Below are 23,702 nucleotides of genomic sequence, written 5' to 3'. Positions count from 1 at the left end.
ACTGTAATTTTGTACCCATTGATCAACTCCCACACCCCCCAACCTCTGGTAACCACCATCTGCTCTCTAATTCTGTTAAGTTTGACATATTTATTTCTTTTATTTTTATTTTTTATCATTCTTGCTCTCATCTTATGGTTTGACAATGTCCTCTAGGTTCATACATGTTGTTGCAAATGACAGAATTTCCTATTTTTTTAAGGCACAAAGGAATAATATTCCATTGTGTATATGTAATACATTTTAAAAATCCATTCATCCATTGACGGACACTTAGATTGTTTCCATATCTTGGCTGTTATAGTGCTGCAATGAACATGAAAGGGCAGACATCCCTTTAACATATTGATTTCAGTTCATGGAGGTATATACCCAGTAGTGAGACTGCTTGATCATATTGTAATTCTATTTTTAGTTTTTTGAGGAACCTCCATACTGTTTTCCAAAATGGCTGTACTAATTTAAAGTACCACCAATGGTGTGTAAGCGTTCCCTTTTCTCCATATCCTCTCCAACACTTGTTATCTTTCATTTTTTTTATAATATACAATTTAAGAGGTATGAGGTGATAACTTATTATGGTTTTAATTTGCATTTCTCTTAAGATTAGAGGCTGAGCATTTTTTCATATATCTGTTGACCATGTATGTCTTCTTTTGAGAAATGTCAAGTCCTTTGCCCATGTTTTAATAGGATCATTTGTTTTCTTGTTATGAGTAGTTTGAGTTCCTTATATATTTTTGATATTAGCCCCTTATCTGATGTATGATTTGCAGTTATGTTTTCCCTCTGTGTGTTATCTCTTCATGATATTAATTGTTTCCTTTGCTGTACGGGAGCTATTTAGCTTGATGTAATTCCATTTGTCTATTTTTGCCTTTGTTGCCTGTGCTTTTGGGATCAGATCCAGGAAGTCACTTCCCAGACCAATATCGTGGTGCTTTCCCCCTATGTTTTCTTTTAGTAGTTTTATAGTTTCAGGTCTTATGTTTAATTCTTTAATCTATTTTCAGTTGATAGTTGTATAAGGGATGAGATAATGGTCCATCTTCATTCTTCTGTATGTGGATATCCAGTTTTCCCAACACAATTTATTAAAGAGACTGTCCATTCCCCATTATGGGTTTTTGGCACCTTTGTCAAAAATCAATTGACTGTAGATGTGTGGGTTTATTTTGGGGCTCTCAAACTTGTTCTATTGGTTAATGCAACTGTTTTTATGCCAGTACCATGCTGTTTTGATTACTAAACGTTTGTAATATATTTTGAAATCTGATAGTGGGATGCCTTCAGTTTTGTTCTTTTTGGTCAAGATTGCCTTGGCTATTCAGGGTCTTTTGTGCTTCCATATGAATTTTAGGATTGCTTTTTCTATTTCTGTGAAGAATGACATTGGAATTTTGATAGGGATTGCATTGAATTTGTAGATTGCTTTGGATAGTATGGACATTTTAACAATATTCTTCCAATCCATGAACATGGGATATCTTTCCATTTATTTGTGTCATCTTCAGTTTCTTTCATCAGTGTTTTACAGTTTTTAGTGAACAGATCTTTCACTTCCTTGGTTAAATGTACTCCTAAGTATTTTATGTTTTTGATGCTATTGTAAATGGAATTGTTTTCTTAATTTCTTTTTCAGACAGTGTGTTGTTAGTGTATAGAGACACTACTGATTTTTGTAAGTTGATTTTGTCTCCTGCAGCTTTACTGAATTTGCTGGTCAGTTCTAACAGTTTTTTGATGGTGTCTTTTAGTATTTGCTACATATAAGAGCATGTCATCAGCAAACACAGGCAATTTTACTTCTTTTCTTGTTTGAATGCTTTTTATTTATTTTCTTACCTAATTTCTCTGGGTAAAACTACAAGTATTATGTTGAGCAGATGTGGTGAGAGTGGGCATCCTTGTCTTCTTCCTCATCTTGGAGGAAAAGCTTTCTACTTTTCACTGGTAAGCATGATGTTAGCTGTGGGCTTGTCATATATGTCCTTTATTATGTTGAGGGACATTCCTTTTATGCCTTATATGTTGAATATTTTTTTATTATGAAAGGATGTTGGATTTTGTCAAATGTTTTTTCTGCATCTATTCAGATGATTATATGGTTTTTGTCCTTCATTCTGTTAATATGGTGAATCACATTTATTGATTTGTGTATTTTGATCTAACCTTGTATCCCAGTGATAAATCCTACTTGATTGTGGTGAATGACCTTTTTAATATAATGTCGAATATGGTTTACTGTTATTTTGTTGAATATTTTTGCATCTGTGTTCGTCAGTGACACTACTGGCCAGTAGATTTCTTTTCTTGTAGTGACTTTGGCTTTGATATCAGGGTAAAACTGGCCTTGTAAAATGAGTTTGGAAGTATTCTTTCCTCCTCAGTTTTTTGGAAGAGTTTGAGAAGAACTGGCATTAGTACTTCTTTAAATGTTAGGTAGAATACAGCTGTTAAGCCAGCTAGCCCTTTGCCTTTCTTCAGTGGGAGACTTTTAATTACTAATTCAATCTCCTTACTTGTATTGGTCTGTTCAGATATCCAGTTTCTTCTTGATAGGTTTTATATTTCTAGGAATTTATCCATTCTTCTAACTTGTCTATTTTGTTGATGTATAATTGTTTATAGTTGTCTCTTATGATCCTTTGTATTTCTGTGTTATCAGTTGTAATGTTTTCTCTTTCATTTCTCATTTTATTTGTCTTCTCTTTTTTTCTTAGTCTAAGGGTTTGTCAATTTTGTTTGGCTTTTCAAAAAACTAACTTTTTTGTTGATCTTTTCTATTGTTTTTGTAAGTCTCTATTTTATGTATTTTTCTTCTGATCTTTGTTATTTCTTTCCTTCTGCTGATTTTGGGTTTAATTTGTTCTTTTTTTCCTACATCCTTGAGGAATAACATTATATTGCCTATTTGAGATCTTTTTTCTCTTTGGTATAGGTGTTTTGCTATAAATTTCCCTCTTAGAACTGCTTTTGCTGTGTCCCATAAGTTTTGGTATGTTGTGCTTTTATTTTCATTTGTCTGAAGATATTTTTTAATTTCCCCTTTAATTTTTTCTTTTATCCAATAGTTGTTCAGGATCATATTTGTTTACTTTCCACACATTTGTTAATTTACTATTATTCCTCTTGTTATTGATTTGTAGTTTCATACTATTGTAGTTGGAAAACACACTTTGATGTAATTTCAATTTTTAAATTCATTAAGACTTGTTTTGTGGGCTGCTGTATGTTCTATATCCTGGAGAATGTTCAGTTTGCACTTGTTAAAAATGTGTATTCTGTTGCTGTTGCATGGAATATTTTATATATATGTCTGTTAGGTCCATTTGGTCTATGGTTCAAATCCAAGGGTTTCTTAGTAATTTTCTGTTTGGATGATCTGTTCAGTGTTGAAAGTGGAATATTGAAATTCCCTACTATTATTATGTTGCAGTCTGTTTCTCCCTTCAGATCTCTTATGTTTACTTTATATATTTAAGGTGTCCAATGTTGGATGTATATGTATTTAAACTGTTACATCATCTTGATGAATTGACCCTTTTATCACTACATAATGACCTTCTCTGTCTCTTTATGCAGTTTTTCACTTAAAGTCTATTTTGTCCATCCTTTCACTTTCAGTCTATGAGTGTCCCTTAAGGTGAAGTGAATCTCTTGTAGGCAGCATATAGTTGGGTCTTCTTTTTCTAATCCATTCAGCCACTGTATGACTTTTTCTTTTTGTTTTTTTTTTCTTTTTTTTTTTGGGTGGCTGGCCATTATGGGGTGTTACTCTATGACTTTTGATTGGACAATTTAATCTATTTACATTCAAAGTAATTATTGATAGGTAAGGACTTATTAGTGCCATTTTGTTAATTGGTTTCTAGGTTTTTTGTAGATCCTTTGTTCCTTTCTTTCTCTATTACTTTCTTCCTTTGTGATTTGATGACTTTCTGTAGTGGTATGCTTTGGATCTTTTCATCTTTTGCGTATCTCTTATGGGCTTTTACTTTGTGGTTACCCCAAGGCTTGCATAAAACATATGAATAACTGGGTACTTTAAGCTAATGCCATTTTAACTTTGATTGCATACACAAACTCTACACTTTTACTCCCCCCTCTGCCTACATTTTATATCTTTGATGTTGTAATTTACATTCTAAAAATAATTCCTATCCTTAACAAATTATTGTAGATTTAGTTTTTAATAATTTTGCCTTTTATCCTTTATACTAGAGATATAATTGATTTACCTACCACCATAACAGTATTCAAAGAATGTTTGGGATTTGACAGTGTACTTACTTCTGCCACTGAGAAGTTTTATACTTTCATATGTTTTCATGTTACCATTACTGTCCTCTTCCTTCAGCTTGAAGAACTCCCTTTCACATTTCTTGTAGGGCAGGTCTAGTGGTGATAAACTCTCAGCTTTTGGTTAGCTCAGTTGGTTCAAGTGCACTTGGCTGGTTAGCTCAGTTGGTTAGAGTGCAGTTTTGTAACACCAAAGTCATGGATTTGGATCGCCATACTGGCTAGCCATCAAAAAAATATATACAGTGTAATAAACATATTTATGCACATTTTTAAATCTACTTAATTCTAACTTAAGTTCTTAGGAGGGGAGCTACAGATTTTTAAAAAATGTAATGTCACCTTTAATGTTCTCCTATGGTGTTGATTGCCATTTTGTTTTCATAAAATGTTCTGTCAGTTTACTCAGCCATGAAAAAGGAATTAGTATATTAATTTTCCATTTAAAAAACAAACAAAAAAACTAATCATATACTCTCCCTGTTTATTTCGTTCTTAACGTCTTTGTATGTGAGTGTGCCTGCGTGTGTGCTTATGAATGAATTGGAATAATCTCTTTACAGTTGCTGTCAGGGTACCTTCCCTCTCCCCACCACTGTCCTCAGTTTTTGTTTGAATACAATCATACTTTTGTTAATTTCTTCTATTGTTTCAAAAGTGAAGAAGTTATACCTCTATATTTTTTTCCAATTAATCTATAGTTTGATGAAATGTTCAAGTATTAGAAAAAAGTTTTATGGTATAACTTGATTGGGTATTGATTTTGTTCTGTTTGTTTTGTCTTTTTTTTTGGCGGTAGTGGTGGGGCTTCTATTATTTACAGGTGGAGTAATATTCTACTCCCTGTTACTCTTGAGTTGAATTATACTCAATGCCCTATTCCTTGGATTTCACCTTCCCTGGTATTCTTGCTAATTTCTTCCTCATTTTTGGTATGTGGTCCATAAAATTTCCCATCACATTACTGCTGTAACTTACGGCTTTCTAAATGATTTTAATTGTTCTGTTGTAAAATTCTTCTTGCTCTGTTCTTATCATAACTCCTTTTATCACCCTGAATGTAGTTAATAATTTTTGCTAAAATATTCGTGCATTTCTTGGGTGAGTTTAATGTCTTTTTTTTTTTTTGTATTGTAAGATATTTTGCTTTTTCTTACCTTACATTTGGGTCATCTTCACAGAATAGGTAGGTCCCAGGACCCAGTTTGCTTTTGATCAGTACTGTTTTCCCCAGCAGCATTAACCAGCATATAGGAGATGCTCAGTACATAATGCCAAGTGAATGAATTTGAGAGAATGCTTTGAATCTCCTATTCCAGTTCCTTATAAAATGACAGAATATATGTCCAGAGTTTTGGATAAGCCCAAATCATTTTTTAAAGTTAATTGGGGTTGAAATTCACTTGAGCAGGGTATGATATGAGACTGGTTGGTGTGATGAATTGGAGTTCAGGACCAAATAGATTCTGTCTTAGTGTTCTTCCCAAGTCTGAGGCTATCAGTATTACCCAGTATTGTGGCTATTTCCCACTTCGGTTTCAGTTGTGCAGCTAACAGGAGAAGGTTCACACTAAGCCAGAGTTTGGAGATTTAGAGGATGAGATTAGGACACCTTCTCAGATATCAATAACCTAGTTCTCAGAAAGAAGTTACTTCCTGAATCGGGGTTTAACAGTCAAGTTGGCTGCTCTTAATTACATCTAATTACTATTGGAGATTGGAAAAAGCCTTATTAGAAATTAGAGTGTACTTGATTTCCACAGTTCATTTCAGCTATGATTATAGATTTTTCTTCCCTTTTTATTTCTCTTATATGTTCTATACCCCCATCCTCCTAATATAGTTGTATTATACTATTAGAAAGTCCATATTTGGGGCCGGCCTGTGGCTCACTTGGGAGAGTATGGTGCTGATAACACCAAGGCCACGGGTTCGGATCCCTATATAGGGATGGCCGGTTATCTCACTTGGGAGAGTGTGGTGCTGACAGCACCAAGTCAAGGGTTAAGATCCCCTTACCAGTCATCTTTTTTTTAAAAAAGGCCATATTTGGTGTTTTCATAATCATGACTGTAAATACTATTTGCTAAGCCAATATCTATGATTATATTTTGTTTCTTATAGAACTTTTAATTTTTCCTGGAGTTAAAAATTTACCTAATTTTTCCATCTGCTTAGTTTTTTTTGAAACTCAGGCTAAATTTCCAACATGGTCCAGTGCCTTTGTTAAATCTTTCTCATTATAATATTCCATACTTTCAAACCTATCTTTCAAAGACAATTTGTTTACCCCTTGCCCCTCCAACTATTCTTGGATCTTGGATCCTCTGATACATTTCTATCTGGATTTGTTGTCTTCTACATGTTTGTTACCTGTGACTTTGCTTCATCACCATTTTGGGGATTCTTAGTTTTTCTCCTGTATGTATCCCTTCTTTACTGGATTCCATGTCATCTTTCTTAGTTTTTTTTTTCCCCCTGATTTTGATGGAAAATATATTCTCCAGTAGATTCTTCAAAGAGTGCATAGAGACATAGAGGATAAATTTTTGGAGACTTTGTCTCTACAATAATATCCAGCTTCTGCTATTACCACTGACTAGGCATAGCATTCAAAATTGAAAGATAAAAATCACTTAATTTTTTTTTTTCTTATTTTTAGCTTCATTTAAAAAAATACAAACACATGCATGAACCAAAATTTAAAAGGTGCAAAGGGTTATGGATAGGGGAAGTATGTCTATAGCACAGGGGAGTTTTTTGGGATGAATGGAATTGTTCTTTTTCTGATTATAATGGTGTTATAATTTCTACATGTGTTACAATCCATAGAACTGTATACCAAAATAAAAAAATATAATTTATATGTATGATAGTTTAAAAAATGAAAAATAAATGAAAAGAATTTAAAAGTACAAAAAGGTATACAGCAGAAAAGGAAGTCTCTTTTCTTTCTCTCTACCCTTAGCCTTCCAGCTTTCCTTTCTGGAAGAAACCTGTATTACCAGTTTCTTATGTAGTTTCCTACTTAATTACTGTTGAACATCTAACCACTTTATTTTTATTATTATGGGTTTTTTTTTTTTTAATTTTTGGTGGCTGGCTAGTATGGAGTCTTGAACATCTAAACATTTGGGGGTAAATTGGGCAGAAGAGCAAGGAACTTAAATGTATTCAAGTATTTTCTGAGAATGCTAAAATTACTACTCTGAGAATATGTCTAAATATATTCCTAATCAAGCCTGGTACTAATTTATCGAAATTATTTCTCCTACAGTTGGCAAACATGAATTGACCGGACATAAAGTTGCTGTGAAGATACTCAATCGACAGAAGATTCGAAGCCTTGATGTGGTAGGAAAAATCCGCAGAGAAATTCAGAACCTCAAGCTTTTCAGGCATCCTCATATAATTAAATTGTAAGACATGTTTATATTAAATATGGTCCAATCATCTTTTCATCATTTTTGTTAACTTCCTTAATCTGATAAGTGGGAAAGATGACTGACAGTTCTTTCTGTTTCCTGGGGGTTTTGAAAAGTTTCTTCCTGTTCATGTATTTATCTAACCCCATTCATGATGAGTTAAGCTACATTCATGTTTTTTTGTGTTTTTCAGCTGTTATCCTTCTCATTCTTTCCTGTCTTCTGGACAGATGACTTTCTAATCAATGATGTTCAGGGCCCCTGTAGCTGTAGAACCAACAATGATCTGCTAGTAAAACCTCTCAACTTCCAAATTCCTACATAACATCTGTTAGCCTCAGTAGAGAAAATGCAGTGGAAAGGGTTTTCTCCTATGCTGCTTATATCTGATCATACAAATAAAATTTAAGGAATCTAATGTTTCAAAAGGGCAGTAATCTTAAAGTTGTTTGATACTTGCCAGTTGTAGGGTCTACAGATAATTTATTTACTGCTCAGCTCCTGCTTTATCATGCAGGCTATAACTTCAGTTGCTTTGGCTTTTCTACTGAATTGGCTTACTCAAAATTTGTTTCACTGTCACGTCTTCTAATTTGTTGAGGTGCCATGGTTTTTAATACCATATGTTGAGACCAGTACTATACGTTGATGACCCCTAAATGTACATCTCCTGCTTTGAAAGGTCTTCTCTGAACTCCAGACCCATATGCCCATTGCCAACTTTATACTTCCATTTGGAAGGCCACGGCGTATTTCATATTCAACATGGTCCAAACTGAAGTCTTTGAATTCTTTTTTTTTTTCCCATAGCTGGCTGGTATGGGGATTCGAACCCCTGACCCAAACTGAACTGTTCATTACTCTCCCAAACCTGTTCTTCCTATAGTTTTCACTATCTCAGTTAATAGTCAGTTACCCAGGGCAAAAATTTAGTAACTATCTTTAACTCCCCTATTTCTCTCACTTGCTACCATCCATCCCATCTCTTCCTTCAAAGTATATCTAGCATCTCACTGTTTCTCAGTTCTTTTATCACCATCACCCTGGTCTGAGCCACCTCTCAAGGACTACTGCAATAGCCTCCTGCTTCCACCTTTACTGTCCACTTCTCACTGCATCATAGTTCTTTTAATATGCCAGATTGCATGACTACTCCGTTTAAAGCCTTCAACAGCTTTTCATCTTTTTTAGAGTAAAGGCCAAAGCCTTATCATGGCATGTAAAGTTCTGTGTCCTCTGGCCTCCAGTTATGTCTTTGACTCCACATCCTATTTCTGTCTCCCAGTTTACTCTGCTCTAGTCTTCTTACCATTCCTTGAACATGCCAAGCAGGCTTCCACCTGTGGAGCTTTGCACTTGCTGCCTGGTTCATCTTCCTCCTGGATGATGGCATAATTTGCTCCCTTTCTTCCCTTAGGCTCTCCTCAAATGTTACTTTAACAGAGGCCTTCCTTGAGTCTCTACATAAAAGATTACTCTTAGTTTGCTTTCTCTTCATAGCATGTTCCACTACCTGAGACACTTCTTATTTAGTGTCTGTTTTCTGATTCCTGGAACACGAACTCATGAAAGGAGAGTATTTGTTTTGTTATCTGCAGCATTCCCAGCTCCTACTCCAGTAGCTGGTATATTATGGGTGTTTAGTATGTATTTATTGAATGAATGAATATACATGCTTTAATATCAGTAGAAAATGTTTTCTCTCACCAGGTACCAGGTCATCAGTACACCATCTGATATTTTCATGGTGATGGAATATGTCTCAGGAGGAGAGCTATTTGATTATATCTGTAAAAATGGAAGGGTAAGAAGTTCTGATTTAATCCTGTTTATATTTTTTAACTCCCCTTATCCCTTACTAGCATCAGAATGTTGGAAAGCAATTTAAGAGGTCTATTTAATAACCAGTTCCCTTAGTCTTATATTTGTTTAGGATCATACACTATTTGAGCTATAAAGGACCTTAAAGATTATCTTCCTACTGTATTTGTACAGATGTGGATACTGAGCCTTACAGTTTATTTTTTTTTTATTTTTATTTATTTATTTATTTTGGTCTTTTTTGTGACCGGCACTCAGCCAGTGAGTGCACCGGCCATTCCTATACAGGATCCGAACCTGCGGCGGGAGCGTCGCTGCGTTCCCAGCGCCGCACTCTCCCGAGTGCGCCACAGGCTCGGCCCAAGCCTTACAGTTTATATGTTTGCTCAAGGTCATATGATTTATTAATAACAGAGGTGGATTGAGACCCCAGAACTCGTAATCCTGAGATTTATGTTTTTGGGGTATACAATACTTTTAATATGTATCTTAAAGTATATAGTTAATCCTTACAAAATATATTAAATGCTTAAAAATCTAGGCTTTGCTAGTCAAACCTAGCCATATTTAAATTGCATTCATTTTTTGGTTTCAGAAATCTGATGTATGTGGAATAGTAAGAACAGGCTCCATGAATGAGGTAGTAATTAGACTTAAAGAATTTAGAGCTGGAAGGAACTTTAGAAGACATTTGAAAAGGACCTTCAGTTAATACAAAAACTGAACACTGCCCCTTGCCCATAATTTTTCTCATACCCAGGTTATGTGGCATTCAAAAGCCACTTTATTGCAGAGCTGTATTTAGCACTGACAAAGACAATTTTTCTCATTCTAAATCTAAAGCTATTTAATTATTCATTCATTTTCATTTGTTCTGTATAACATGTTTACTTTAATCAAAATCAAACCCATTAACCAAATTAATTTTGATTCGATTATTTCTTAACATGGTTCATTTCCATTTCAGGTATTCCCTGTCTCTACTTCACCTTCTGCAAACCAAAAAAAAAAAAAAAAAAACCAGGTTCTGCTTGAAAAAATGGAAACAGGCACAAGTTGAACTGATACCTTGTTTTCTTATCTTTTTCTCTTCCATTTTTTATTTCTTGGTCATTTTGTTTTACATTGTGGATATTTCTTCGGTTTTACCTGTTGAAAATCAAAATTTTGCTGTCATATTTTCTATTTCAAAGATCCTTCCTGTTTTCTGAAAACTTTTTTAATAGCCTGCTGTTTTTGATTCCACAGATGTAATAACCATATCTGTCTGAGAATGACAGTTTTTTTTTTTAAGTTTTCTTCTTTCCTTGCATTGTTTCTATATTTTCTGTGCTCTCTGCTCCCCATTTTTTTTTTTTTTCTGTTCATTTTATTTGTCTTTGTCTTTTGTGCATGGCCCTTCCTCATATATCTGGTGATTCTTGGTTGTCCACTTAATGTTTAAGAGTGAGGTACTAAATCCAAGCTCATATGGGTGGGACTTACTGATAGGTGGGCCTTCCCATAGGTTGAAGAGACAGGGACCTGTACATTTTATTAGGGTATACCAAATATCAATAATAACAAGTATTTTTTCTTAGATCAGATATTTGCTCCAGAAGAAACCCTTCCAGTTTTTTTAAGATATTAGCTTAACTACTAGTGTTCCACCAGCTGAGTGGGGAAGTGGACTGTAAGTCTCACTCGTTAGTATGTTGACTTTCACTTATCCCCATGTTTTTCTCAAAATACCTCATCCCTGCCTTGCTATTATTGAGAACAGAGCTGGTTCATCCTTACTTCTCCACAAGAGGTGAGTTTGAAAGCTTCTTGCTTTCAACCAGTTGTCCTGTTTTCAGTCCACTTCTCACTTCTGCATTCAGAAGTTCCCAATGCTTCCAATTTCTAGGCCTTTCCAGGGTTCTGTGTGCAGATGAGTTTAAGGTTTCAGTTTTCTCTTGTTGGCCAATGCTTTATCACTGCTCATCTACTGTCCAGCTTGGTGAATCTTCTTGTTGTCTCTTCTTTTGTCCTTTTTGCCTTTATATGCCTCTTTTATTACTGATGTCATTTTAGTGATGTTTCATGGATTGGAGACAAAAGATTCAATCTGCCATGTATAACTGGAAATATGTTTTGACTTTCCTAATCTTCCTTTATAGACATCCCTCTTTCATCCTTTGGTATTGTATTTGTTATGAATATAGTATAATTTTTCATTTTTGTAGCATATCTAGTTATTTTACCTCTTACATTTTGTTTAATCAATTAAGTTTTCTCCTATTCTTTCATATTTTGAACAAATATTCTTTTTTTCCCATGAACCTACATTTCTTTTAAAAATAAAATTGTTAGACTGCTAAAGGATTAGTATTTTTTTCTAGAGTAAGGATATTTCCTAGTACTTAATAGTTTTAATTTTGCTTTCAAAGAAATTACTAGTTTGTCTTTTCTCCCAGATTAACCATGCCATTTAAAATGTGAAAGTTTGATTTTAGAATGCTAATTAATGACCTTTATTAGAGATTTGCATATTACAGTCCTTCACCTAGAAGATTAGTAGCTTATTAATTAAATGACATCTTGGGAGCAGCGTGTCCAAATAATGGTTATCACTTGTGTTAGAAAAAAAATCATAAAATGAGAAAATATGAATAGAAAGAGAAGTTTTAAATAATATTTTAAGCATAAGATATAATTTTTTTTTATCAAACATACTAAAGATAAATGCTTTTATATTTTATAAAACAAATTAAGGGTTTTCTTTTGTTAAAATTAAAATGCCTTTTTTTTTTTTTTATGACCAGTAAGGGGATCACAACCCTCGGCACGGTGTGGTCTGCACCACGCTCAGCCAGTGAGCGCACTGGCCACCCCTATATAGGATCCGAACCTGCAGCCTCGGTGCTACCAGTGCTGCACTCTCCCAAGTGAGCCACAGGGCCGGCCCTAAAATGTCTTTTATTTCAGGACATATAATAACAAAGTTGCTAATTCATTAACAGTGCTTAAATGTTACTTCCTCATAGCTTAAAATAGTATTCCCACCCCAACATCACTCTGTAGTCTTATTCTGCTTTATTTTTCTTCAAAGCACTGTCCCTCCTTGATGTTATATCCATTTGTTTATTGTCTATTTTTATAAACTAGATTAGGGTCTTTGTTTAATTCACTGTTATGTCATGAATGTCTAAAACAGTGTGTAGCACACTGAAGATGTTCAACATATATCTGTTAAAGGAATATAGGGTGAAACATTTCTAATTTATAGGAGAAAACATGCCTAGTTTCAAGCAGAAATTGAAAGTATTTGAAATAGCTTTAATAGGCAAGCTATTACAATATAGTCTTATGCAGATGACAATATTAGAAAGTTGAGTTACTGATTTGGGTTCCAAGATTCCCTTACCATTTCTGTTTTGTGCTGCATGTATCGCCTTCTCATTTCAAAAGCATCTCATGAGTGAAGTTCATTTGCAATGTTTTATGCATTTTGACAGTTTTATAGGTTGGAGAATTATAGGCAGGAGAATTTATTTTGAAAGACATACCTTTAAGACGCCTCTTTACTTTTCTTAGCTGGATGAAAAAGAAAGTCGACGACTATTCCAACAAATCCTTTCTGGTGTGGATTATTGCCATAGGCATATGGTAGTCCATAGAGATTTGAAACCTGAAAATGTCCTGCTTGATGCACACATGAATGCAAAGATAGCTGATTTTGGTAAGGATATTTTTTGTAGTTTCATATGTTCATTATATTTAACAAATATAAGTAGCATTCTTCAGATAACTTTTATTTTATGTAATTGACTGATTATCCCAAAGTCTCCTCACCATTTTGTCTGTGAGCATACAAAAAGAAGAAAAGCTAAGGAATTCTTTTTCTTAGCTTTCTGTCTTTAAAATTGAGTTTTATGGTAGGTAAACAATTTAAGCTGGCAGCATTAGAGAGATCATTTTAAAAGAGACAATTATTTGTGAAGGAGAAGGTAGAAGCCTTATTTATTTTCAGTATGTTCTTTTGGGTTAAGTATGGGGAAAAAGGAAAGTGGGGTGGAATTATTCAAAACTTTGAAAGCCAGAAGGTGAACTATATGAGCAAAATTATATATATAAAATGTAAAATATTTTAAATGATAGAAAATCATAATTTCAGCTGAAGGAACATTATTTTGATAATGTTAAAAATGAATTTATTTTTCCTTTGTTTCCTTTATAAATTGTTTTCCCATATAAATTTTTTTCTTATATAAATTGCCATTGACATTTTTAAATCTAAGAGAAAAATGAATCTCTGCAACTATCTTTTGGTTGGCTTTATTTCAAATCAGAGGAAACTCTTGTAAATATTTTCCTCAGTTTTGAATATATATATTTTAAAATTTATATTCACTGAACAGTGCCAACCAAACCTGAGCTTTTTGGGGGGGGGGGGTAACTGCTTACATTATTTGACTTCCTTATTGCTCAGTTGTAATAATTATTTTTATACAGTGCATTTCTAATGGGGCAAAGGTTTCTTTTTGGAGTAAAGCTATGAGGGAACTTTAAAATTATTTTTTTTTCTTAAAGAATCAGAACAAGGTTAATAGAAACATTGAATTTTAATCCTTCTATTCATCTGTTCTATGTTATTTTCCCTAGTAATTTCCATATTAATAAAACTGAAACATGACAAGTTTATTCCAGTGAGCAAAATAACCAGCAGCTTAATATATACTCATTAAACTCCCAACAATGCACTAACTTTAAATGTTGAAATAGATTACATATTTTAGGGCATAATGACAGAATATCTGGGAACAGTAAAGACTATAGGAGATTGTTGAAGCAAAGAACAAAGTGATGATTTATCACTTTAATGCAGGCTCAATTTTATTGTTTAATAGGGTTTTGTTTTTATTTTTGTCCTTGGGAAATCTTTAGTAGCTGATTTTGTGCACTTTCAGGTCTTTCAAACATGATGTCAGATGGTGAATTTTTAAGAACAAGTTGTGGCTCACCCAACTATGCTGCACCAGAAGTAATTTCAGGAAGGTAGTATTTGATACCCTCCCGCCCCCAATACATTTGTCTTTTTCTCCTAGATTTTGCTAGTCTATGATGTCATATTTAATTCTAGTGAAAAGAAAGAAATATAAGGCTTGTTCTTTTATCTGAAAGTGTTCTGTTTTAAGAAGAAAATATTATAAGTGAAGATGGGTTAAGGACTCCATTTATAAAAGAGAATGTTGGTTTGCAAGTCAATATTAAAGTAGTTAGAAGAAAGTACTTCAGTTTTTTTCCTTGGTGGAAGAAATTAAAGGTTTAAAACTAGCGAGTTTTAAAGGTAGGTAACATGCTGAAAACTTGAATAATTCAGAAATATCTAGTAGTTAGAAATGATTTACTATTTACTTAGAAGAATTACAAGTGTAACATGTAGCTTTGATTTTTTAAATAGATGGCATTTTGTAGTAGCTTTAGGTTTTGTGATAAGAAGTGTCTTGGGGAATTGGACTACAGTATTGATAAAATCTTCAGACTTCATTTATGTTGAATCTTCATTCTTTAAATCTTTTAGAGAGTGCAAAATTGTAAGAATTCTAACTTCTCAATTTACTAACCACCAGCATTGAGAACTTGAGGATATCTGTACAGTGCAGCTTTTTTTAATAGTTTAGAAAACAGGATAATTTAATTTTTTTAAGAGTAACTCTTCGTTCTTTGCTATACCACTGAAATTGAAAACAGAGAAGCTTAAGTTTTTTTTTTTTTTTTTGTCATTTTTTTCGTGACCGGCACTCAGCCAGTGAGTGCACCGGTCATTCCTATATAGGATCCGAACCCGCAGCGGGAGCGTTGCTGCGCTCCCAGCGCAGCACTCTACCGAGTGCGCCACGGGCTCGGCCCGAGAAGCTTAAGTTTGTTCACTAGCTTTCATAATTAGCTTTTAATAACTTTTCATCCAAACCACATTTCTTTGAATGTTTCACATCTTGATTAACTGAGAATGCAGAAATATTGTAGTATTTTCTTTCTGTTTTCATAAGCTTGCTTGCCTAGACTGCTCGAAGAAATTATATATGAGCATGGCTCAATAATAAGGCAGGAGTAACTAATTTTAGATATATCAAGTTTCATCATCATCTTTTTATGTTAATTGTCCAAAATTCTTTTTTAAATTATTATTTCATTTGTGTTTTATATCTTAATTCTTTGAGAAGAAAACAATTCAGGACCTGGATGCAGGGAGCAGTGTTAAAGAAATTAAAAGAAATGTGTTATAATTATGCATTATGCAATGGGCTATTACTGAAATCTAATTTTCCTAATTTGGATAAGGTCTTTCTTCAAGGTCTGGGTGAATGGGAACTTTTAATTTCAAAAGGGTACTTATTGATCAGTTGAGCAATTTATTTTATCAATGTAAAGAAATCCTTTTGCGGAAGCCAGACTTTGAATCGGTGATCTAACTACCTGCAGCTAGTTAAGTTAGTTGGCTACAGTGTACTACAGTATTTGTGAACCGGTTTGGCTTTCTTCCACAGCCTCAGGTTCCTTTTACCTTGGTAGGAGGTCTTGGGTTATTGGGGAGAGCAGGTTCAGAGTCCATCAGTAAAGAACATTCTCAGTTGATAAAAGATAATTTAATCTCTGTTCTGTAACCAAAACCCAGTGGTTTTAAATTCAATAGTGATATGTTTGTTCACGGTTTGGTCTTATTGGTTGGATCCCTTGAAGGCCATAGTAAGTAGTAAGAGCAGAATTTTAGCCATGGTCCATAACTTACAAAACTTCTTGACTTTTGTTTTCAAAGATAATACTGATGGAATTAATATCTTTATGTATAGTATGAAGCAATAGCTATAAAAACCATAGTCTCACTACTAATTCTTTCTGAAATATCCTTATTTGAAATTTTTGACTACTTGATTGACTCTTAAGTTACTAATGATTATTTAATCCAGTTAGTATTTCCTGTTACAGATTGTATGCAGGCCCAGAGGTAGATATATGGAGCAGTGGGGTTATTCTCTATGCTTTATTATGTGGAACGCTTCCATTTGATGATGATCATGTGCCAACTCTTTTTAAGAAGATATGTGATGGGATCTTTTATACCCCTCAGTATTTAAATCCTTCCGTGATTAGCCTTTTGAAACATATGCTACAGGTGGATCCCATGAAGAGGGCCACAATCAGAGATATCAGGTAATAAAGCAATTTGAAAATTATCACATCTAATGGTATCCATGATATAAGTTAAGTGAAAGAAAAACTTTTAGAACAGAATATATATATATATATATATATATATATATATATATATATATATATATATATATATATATATATATATAATATCCTCCGTTTATGTGAAAAAAATACGGTATATAGACACATTTATTTATTTTATTTTGGATTAAAAATACACACTAAACTGGTTACCTTAGGGAAGTAAGGTTGGTGGGACAGAGGGCTTTCACTTTTTATTTATGCATCTTTGTTTTGAAATTGTTACAGTGAACATTATATTATTTTTTAAGTTAAATAAAAAAAGCTAATGAAAAATAAAAGGGACCCTGGTGGGGGGGGTTAATTAAATTTTGTAGTGGTTCTTTAGGATTTTCTATAGTATGCTTCATACTTGACTTTAATGTATTCTCATTAGGATTAATACTTTCTAGTACTAAATTTGTGTGTTGCTATTTGAATTCTGATCTCATGAATTATTGTGTTTTTTTACTTTTGTTAATCTCAAGGGATGAGGAAATTTTAATTTAATCAATGATATGTTTTTCCTAGTAGTATACATTTGAATCACATATGAAGTTGCTATTTTGTAGGTTAAAGTCAGTATTGCCAGTTTCATGTTTCAACTAATAGTTTAAATAAGGCAGAAGTGATGACACAAATCTATTTTTCAAATTTGGGCAAGCCATTTCTGATGAAGACTTAAAAAATTCACTGCAAACTTTGTTTCTTCTAACATCATTGTTTCATTCCTTTTTTTTCCCTCTGTGCAAATTTCTCTGTTGGTCTTATAATGGCTAGATCACACATTTCTCTGGAATGGAGGGAAAAGGAAGAAAGAAGTCAGATATGGATCTAGGAATAATAAATAAGAAAGCATTAGGGTAATGAAGAAGGAAAGATTATGTGGAACTTGAAGCTTTGTTACTTGCCATTTACTCCATATGCTTTAAGATTACGTAAAAAAGAGACCCTGACTGGCAGGGCATGATTTTACCACCAAAGGAAAAGGACAAATCATTCTCTAAAATTTATATTTAATATGTCTCAGTGTGTGTGTTTTTGCTTGTTTTACATATTTTTTTCTAATTAAAATGTAATATATTACAATTGGAAAAAACTTAGAAAAATGCCAAATAAATAGAAAAGAGAATAAAAATTATCTTTAATCTTTTCACTCAGAAGATACCCATTGTCCTTTTGGGTGTTTTCCTGTGTATTTTTTTTTTTTTTTTTTCTAGTTTTAGCATAGTTTTTGACATAGATCTGGTCTAACATATCCTTTTATATATGAAGTTAGGGAATTGGAACAAGAAATCATTCAGAGCATGACCTTTTGAGGCATACAGAACTAGGTTGTAGTCATATTCTGCCACTTACTGTCTTTGGGACTTTGAGCAAGTTCCTTAATCTGCTTCAGCCTCAGTTCCTTCATTTAAAACAGGTATTACTTCATAGAATAATTTTGAGGATGAGGGAAGATAATGTATATGAAGTGTTTAGCATAAAACCAAGCACATAGTACGTAGTCAATGAGTGGTAGTGAGAGAGGAAAAAACACAACCTGTTTTTTCTCTGCTTTCACAGCACAGTCAACAACACAGAATACAAACTTCTGTGAACAAATGTTTGGAGATTTCTCCTCACCACCAAGCAAGTCAGAAATTCTAAGGCGAACACCAGTTGAGTGCCCTCTAATCTAATTCAGTTCTGACATTATCAACGTGGAGATAGTGTCAGATCCCACAGGTTGAGGACTCCCCTAAACTATCCCCCACTTTAGGTGTCAGTTGCAAGCCCAGGCCTCTGGAACCTTTGACCAACCAGTTATAAATCAGAGTTCCCACAACCCCGCTCCTGGAATTTGATTAGTTTGCTAGAGCAGTTCATAGAACTCAGGGAAACACATACTTTCATTTACCAGTTTATTAAAAAAGATAGTTCAAAGGATACAGATGAAGAGATGCGTAGGACGAGGCATGGGGGAAGGGGCACGGACCTTCTGTGTCCTCCCCAGGTGTGCCACCTCCATGTGTTCAGCTATGCGGAAGCTCCCCGAACCCTATGCTCTTGGGTTTTCATGTATTGAAGCATGGGCAACCATGTAGAAATGTGATTGGCCAAAAAGCGTATGATCTAACACTAACAGACTGGATGGTGAAACCCAGTAAGGCCTGCTTGTTCAGGTTCTTCTCAGTCTCTCTGTGCAGCATTATAGGTGATAGGATGCTACCCTTTTGGAATGGAGGTCTTATCACCTACAATCAGACAAGGGAGGTCAGTGAATTTCTTTATGGCCAGCTCCAAGACAGAAAGGCAGGGCAAGATTAGAGTTCTGCCCTGGGGAGCCAGAAACTGTGAACAGAAACCACTATATGTATATCATAATATCACAGGTAGTTGTCTACTATTTTTGTTCTTATTACATTCTTCTCAACTACATATCAGAAGAGTATTATAATGAAGCTACATAATATGTTCTCTTTCTGAGCTAGAAATAAGCTGTTCTCTGTCACTGTCATTTTTTCCAAAACCTTAAAAATGTAGACTTTTCCTGTTGCTACATCAGTGCTTTCTCCCTCTTAAAGTCAGAGTGAGGCTGCAACATTTCCCTCGATATATACAATGAAGTGTGAGGTAGAAGAGGAAAATCTGTTTGTAAAACTGATAATAATAATACAGTATGGGTATAAATACAAATGAATTCATATCCTAAATTCGCCAAACTGTTACTTTCAGTCTCAGCTCTACTCAAAATCCTTCTCCTGATCATGCCATTTTCTCCCAGGGAACATGAATGGTTTAAACAGGACCTTCCAAAATATCTCTTTCCTGAGGATCCATCATACAGTTCGACCATGATTGATGATGAAGCCTTAAAAGAAGTATGTGAAAAATTTGAATGCTCAGAAGAGGAGGTTCTCAGCTGCCTTTATAACAGAAATCACCAGGACCCTTTGGCAGTTGCCTACCACCTCATAATAGATAACAGGAGAATAATGAATGAAGCCAAAGATTTCTATTTGGCAACAAGCCCGCCTGATTCTTTTCTCGATGATCACCATTTGACTCGGCCCCACCCTGAAAGAGTACCATTCTTGGTTGCTGAAACACCAAGGGCACGTCATACCCTCGATGAATTAAACCCACAGAAATCCAAACACCAAGGTGTAAGGAAAGCAAAATGGCATTTGGGAATCAGAAGTCAAAGTCGACCAAATGATATCATGGCAGAAGTATGTAGAGCAATTAAACAATTGGATTATGAATGGAAGGTAAGAAAGACAGTGTTCTGATTAGTAGCTTATATGACAAATCTGTAGTCCATAAAATGTTTTATAGAAGAATTGCTTTTGACTCTGTTTTTGTCCATACCATATGCTAGGTTGTAAACCCATATTATTTGCGTGTACGAAGGATGAATCCTGTGACAAGCACATACTCCAAAATGAGTCTGCAGTTATACCAAGTGGATAGTAGAACTTACTTATTGGATTTCCGTAGTATTGATGGTATGTACATCATACAAAACAATGTATATGACATGTTAGACCTTGACACCTAACTTGGTTTTTTAGTCTTTGATTCTTTTGAAGCTTCTTGACTTGTTCCTAGTATATAAAAGGTGGCTTTCTGTGCCTTCATGATATTAATGTTTGTGAATCTTGTTGTTCATGTAATCTTATGGTGTATTGTCCTTTTAAGATTATCTTCTTGTAAAATCCTTAAAGCCAGATGCAGTCTGATACTAAAGTGATAGTTTCCTGTCACATTTCTGATTTTCTCGTGTGGTTGATTTTGGTAAGATAAAATGTTTTATTTAGAAATAAATGTTGACCTTTTTATACATTTTTATTTATTATTAAAGAATTTTTAAATTAAGTAGAAGATTTTGGCAAATTCTTCATTGGCCAAATCAATTGTGTTAAGATACAGTGCCACCTTTGTTTATGGAGGATTGTACGGAATTATTAGATGAGGTTCACTGATGTATTTTTTTCTTCTTTATAAACTCAAAAGTAGTACCTACATAGTATCAGAAAGACAGGTTTAGGCTGTGATATGCTAGCCAAACATGTTTGCCTGGTTATCTTTATGTCTAGACAGTATGTATCTGCTAACACATACCAATGCAGTCTGAGATATGGAATGGGTTTTATTTTTCTTATATTTTGGGTCAACTTTGCAACCTTAGATTTAGTTGCACCTGGGTTTACCAATCGATTGACCATTTATTGTTTTTGTACTGTGTTCCCAACATTAGTTTTTCTTTGATTTTTGTTCATTAGAGTTGTTGCTCTTTTTTATGAAATCTTAAAGCACTGTGCTGAGAGTTTGGAGATTTGGGTTCTAGGCTTTTCTGTTCATTTGTTACTTTGTCACTTAACTTCTCTGGGTTGTTGTTTTCTTATCAATAAAATGAGGGCTTGAATGAGATGATTTCCAAGACAACTTCTAAATTTCACAGGCATTGATTCTATGATTTTAATATAGAGGGACTAGTTATTATTGCTAGGGAATGATGTTTATTAAGCCCCAGATTATTAGTTTACTGGGCTTGTAATCTTGGATTGCAAGACTGACGAGTAGTTACATACTGTACCCAATCTTGATTAGCCATCACAAGAATATATGCTGTGTGTTTAAAGGTGAGTGGTTTAACACAGACTTGTTGCTTCTATTTTAGAAAGTATTTAAAATAACATGCTCTTGATAGCTGGTGATTAGTAGTCTCACTTAAAGAAGCAAATTCACTACTGTTCAAAAAAATTGGGGGGAAGGCTGTAGATTATAATAAATTGAAATTCTTTTTACCCAGATGAAATTACAGAAGCCAAATCTGGGACTGCTACTCCACAGAGATCGGGATCAGTTAGCAACTATCGATCTTGCCAAAGGAATGATTCAGATGCTGAGGCTCAAGGAAAATCCTCAGAAGTTTCTCTTACCTCATCTGTGACCTCACTTGACTCTTCTCCTGTTGACTTAACTCCAAGACCTGGAAGTCACACAATAGAATTTTTTGAGATGTGTGCAAATCTAATTAAAATTCTTGCACAGTAAACCTAAAACTTTGCTTATTTCTTTGATAGCAATAAGCAGACATAATAAATCATAGCCAAATGCTTCCATTTATAATCAAGTTATACATAATTATAACTGAGGATTGGCATTCTGAAACGCAAGTTACACAGGGATTGGAATGTGATTAATAGTTAAAAGCCTAATGTGCAGAAATGAATTAAGATCATTTTGTTGTTCATTATTCAGAAGGCATATAGTGTAATATAATATGTACAATGAATTATAGGTCTCTCAGGCTCACTTGATTTTTGGCTATTTTATATTTAGTGTACACAGGACTTTGAGAATATTAATTTACCATAAAGGCCTTCGTATATTATTACATGTTTATGTGTTACATATTTGCTTCACAAATTTGTTCAGTAAATATTTGCCTAGAATTCCCAGAGACCTTTTATAGGTGATTTTGTTTTCTGGGCTTCTTAACTTCTTAAATAGCTAGTATCTTTCAACAGTAGTAACAGTCTGGATAACTTCTTCCATATCCCCCTCTTAAAATTCTGTAGTATATGTAAGTCATATCAGATATTAGACCCAATTACATTTTTTAAAAATTTTTTAATTCCAAAAACGTACAGAATTCATATATTCACATACTCTAGGCACTAAGTTTAATCTTACAATTTGTCCCACTATATTCTGTACGTAAAGTGTTCTTTTTTTTTTACAAGAGCTGAGTTGTATACACTGTAAATAAATAATTGTTTTTGCCAATTTCACAAATTCCCCTGGCTCATCATGTCAGTCAGTATTGAATGTATGCAAAAATTTCTATTCGATTATGTATCTTTTAAATTGATTCAATGCATAGAAAGACCATCTTTTATAAACTTTAAAAGCTTGGTTATTATTTTTTCCCCCAAATTCTATTATGAATATCTTTAAAAACAGAAAAATTGAAAACTGTAGAGTGATCACACATGTATCTACCATTTAGATTCAACAATTATTAACCCTTTGCTATATTTGCTTTTTCTATATATGTATAAAGATAGTTATGCATATATATGTGTGTAATATGTTTTTTCCTGAACCATAATGTCAGACACTTATCACCCCCATGTACTTCAAACATCTCCTAAAAATAATGACATTCTCCTAAAAAACCATATACCATTACGAAATTAATAATTCCCTAATATCTAATACTCAGTCCATATTTAAATTTCTCCAGTGATCCTCCAAATTTCTCTTATAGCTGGTTATTTCAAATCAGGATCCAATTAAAGTTTTCACATGGCATTTGGTTATATCTTTTTAGTCAGATATAACATTATTATTATTATTTTGATAAAATATGAAACAGATCAGTTATTCTAAATGGTTAACATTTATCTTGGGTTTTAATTATTTTTTAAAAAATTAACATTATGGGAACTGTCTAAAGATGTTTAATCTTCCTAAGCTCTCTGATTTAATTTATATTTTCTTTTTCTCGCTCTTAGTAATAGCATCATATAATAGGTATAAATGAAGATTTAATTTAAAGTCACCTCAGATAAAATTAGTATCATGTGTATGCTAATAAAAAATAAATATTCTGTCACCCTATTTGCCTTACATTATTTTAGCTTCAAGAAATTGACTTTTTTTTTTTTTGGTATTAATCATTTCCCATTACAACAGAACTATCTTTTTTCTGTTTTAAGAATCATTGTATTTTAGGATTGTTTTTGGAAAATACAGTGAGCACCTATGTAACTAAATGATAATGTACTCAAATCTCATGACAGCTTGCATAAATGCTTACTGTAGTGAAGATTTGACTCCAGCACCTCTAGAATCATGCACTGAATTGAAAAGAAAAATTTTGCTTCTTTTTGTCCAGGGCTTATTCTATTCAACTTTAAA

At 33.6% G+C, this 23,702-nt stretch overlaps 1 protein-coding gene across 1 annotated transcript in view; it reads left to right on the top strand.

Annotated features, from left to right (window-relative positions):
* The window catches only part of PRKAA1 (protein kinase AMP-activated catalytic subunit alpha 1), a 29,405-nt gene extending 6,319 nt beyond the window's left edge, over nucleotides 1-23,086 (top strand). The window contains exons 2-9 of the mRNA XM_063087550.1: nucleotides 7,580-7,721; nucleotides 9,438-9,531; nucleotides 13,107-13,251; nucleotides 14,480-14,567; nucleotides 16,500-16,724; nucleotides 19,555-20,041; nucleotides 20,152-20,278; nucleotides 21,586-23,086. Coding sequence (XP_062943620.1) covers nucleotides 7,580-7,721; nucleotides 9,438-9,531; nucleotides 13,107-13,251; nucleotides 14,480-14,567; nucleotides 16,500-16,724; nucleotides 19,555-20,041; nucleotides 20,152-20,278; nucleotides 21,586-21,830 — 1,553 coding nt within the window. The 3' untranslated portion in view covers nucleotides 21,831-23,086. The remainder of the gene's footprint in view (nucleotides 1-7,579; nucleotides 7,722-9,437; nucleotides 9,532-13,106; nucleotides 13,252-14,479; nucleotides 14,568-16,499; nucleotides 16,725-19,554; nucleotides 20,042-20,151; nucleotides 20,279-21,585) is intronic.
* The last annotated feature ends 616 nt before the right edge of the window (nucleotides 23,087-23,702 follow it).

Source organism: Cynocephalus volans, chromosome 2, assembly GCF_027409185.1.
Source record: "Cynocephalus volans isolate mCynVol1 chromosome 2, mCynVol1.pri, whole genome shotgun sequence".
Taxonomy (NCBI): Eukaryota; Metazoa; Chordata; class Mammalia; order Dermoptera; family Cynocephalidae; genus Cynocephalus; species Cynocephalus volans.
This window is presented reverse-complemented; position numbering and strand designations above follow the sequence as displayed.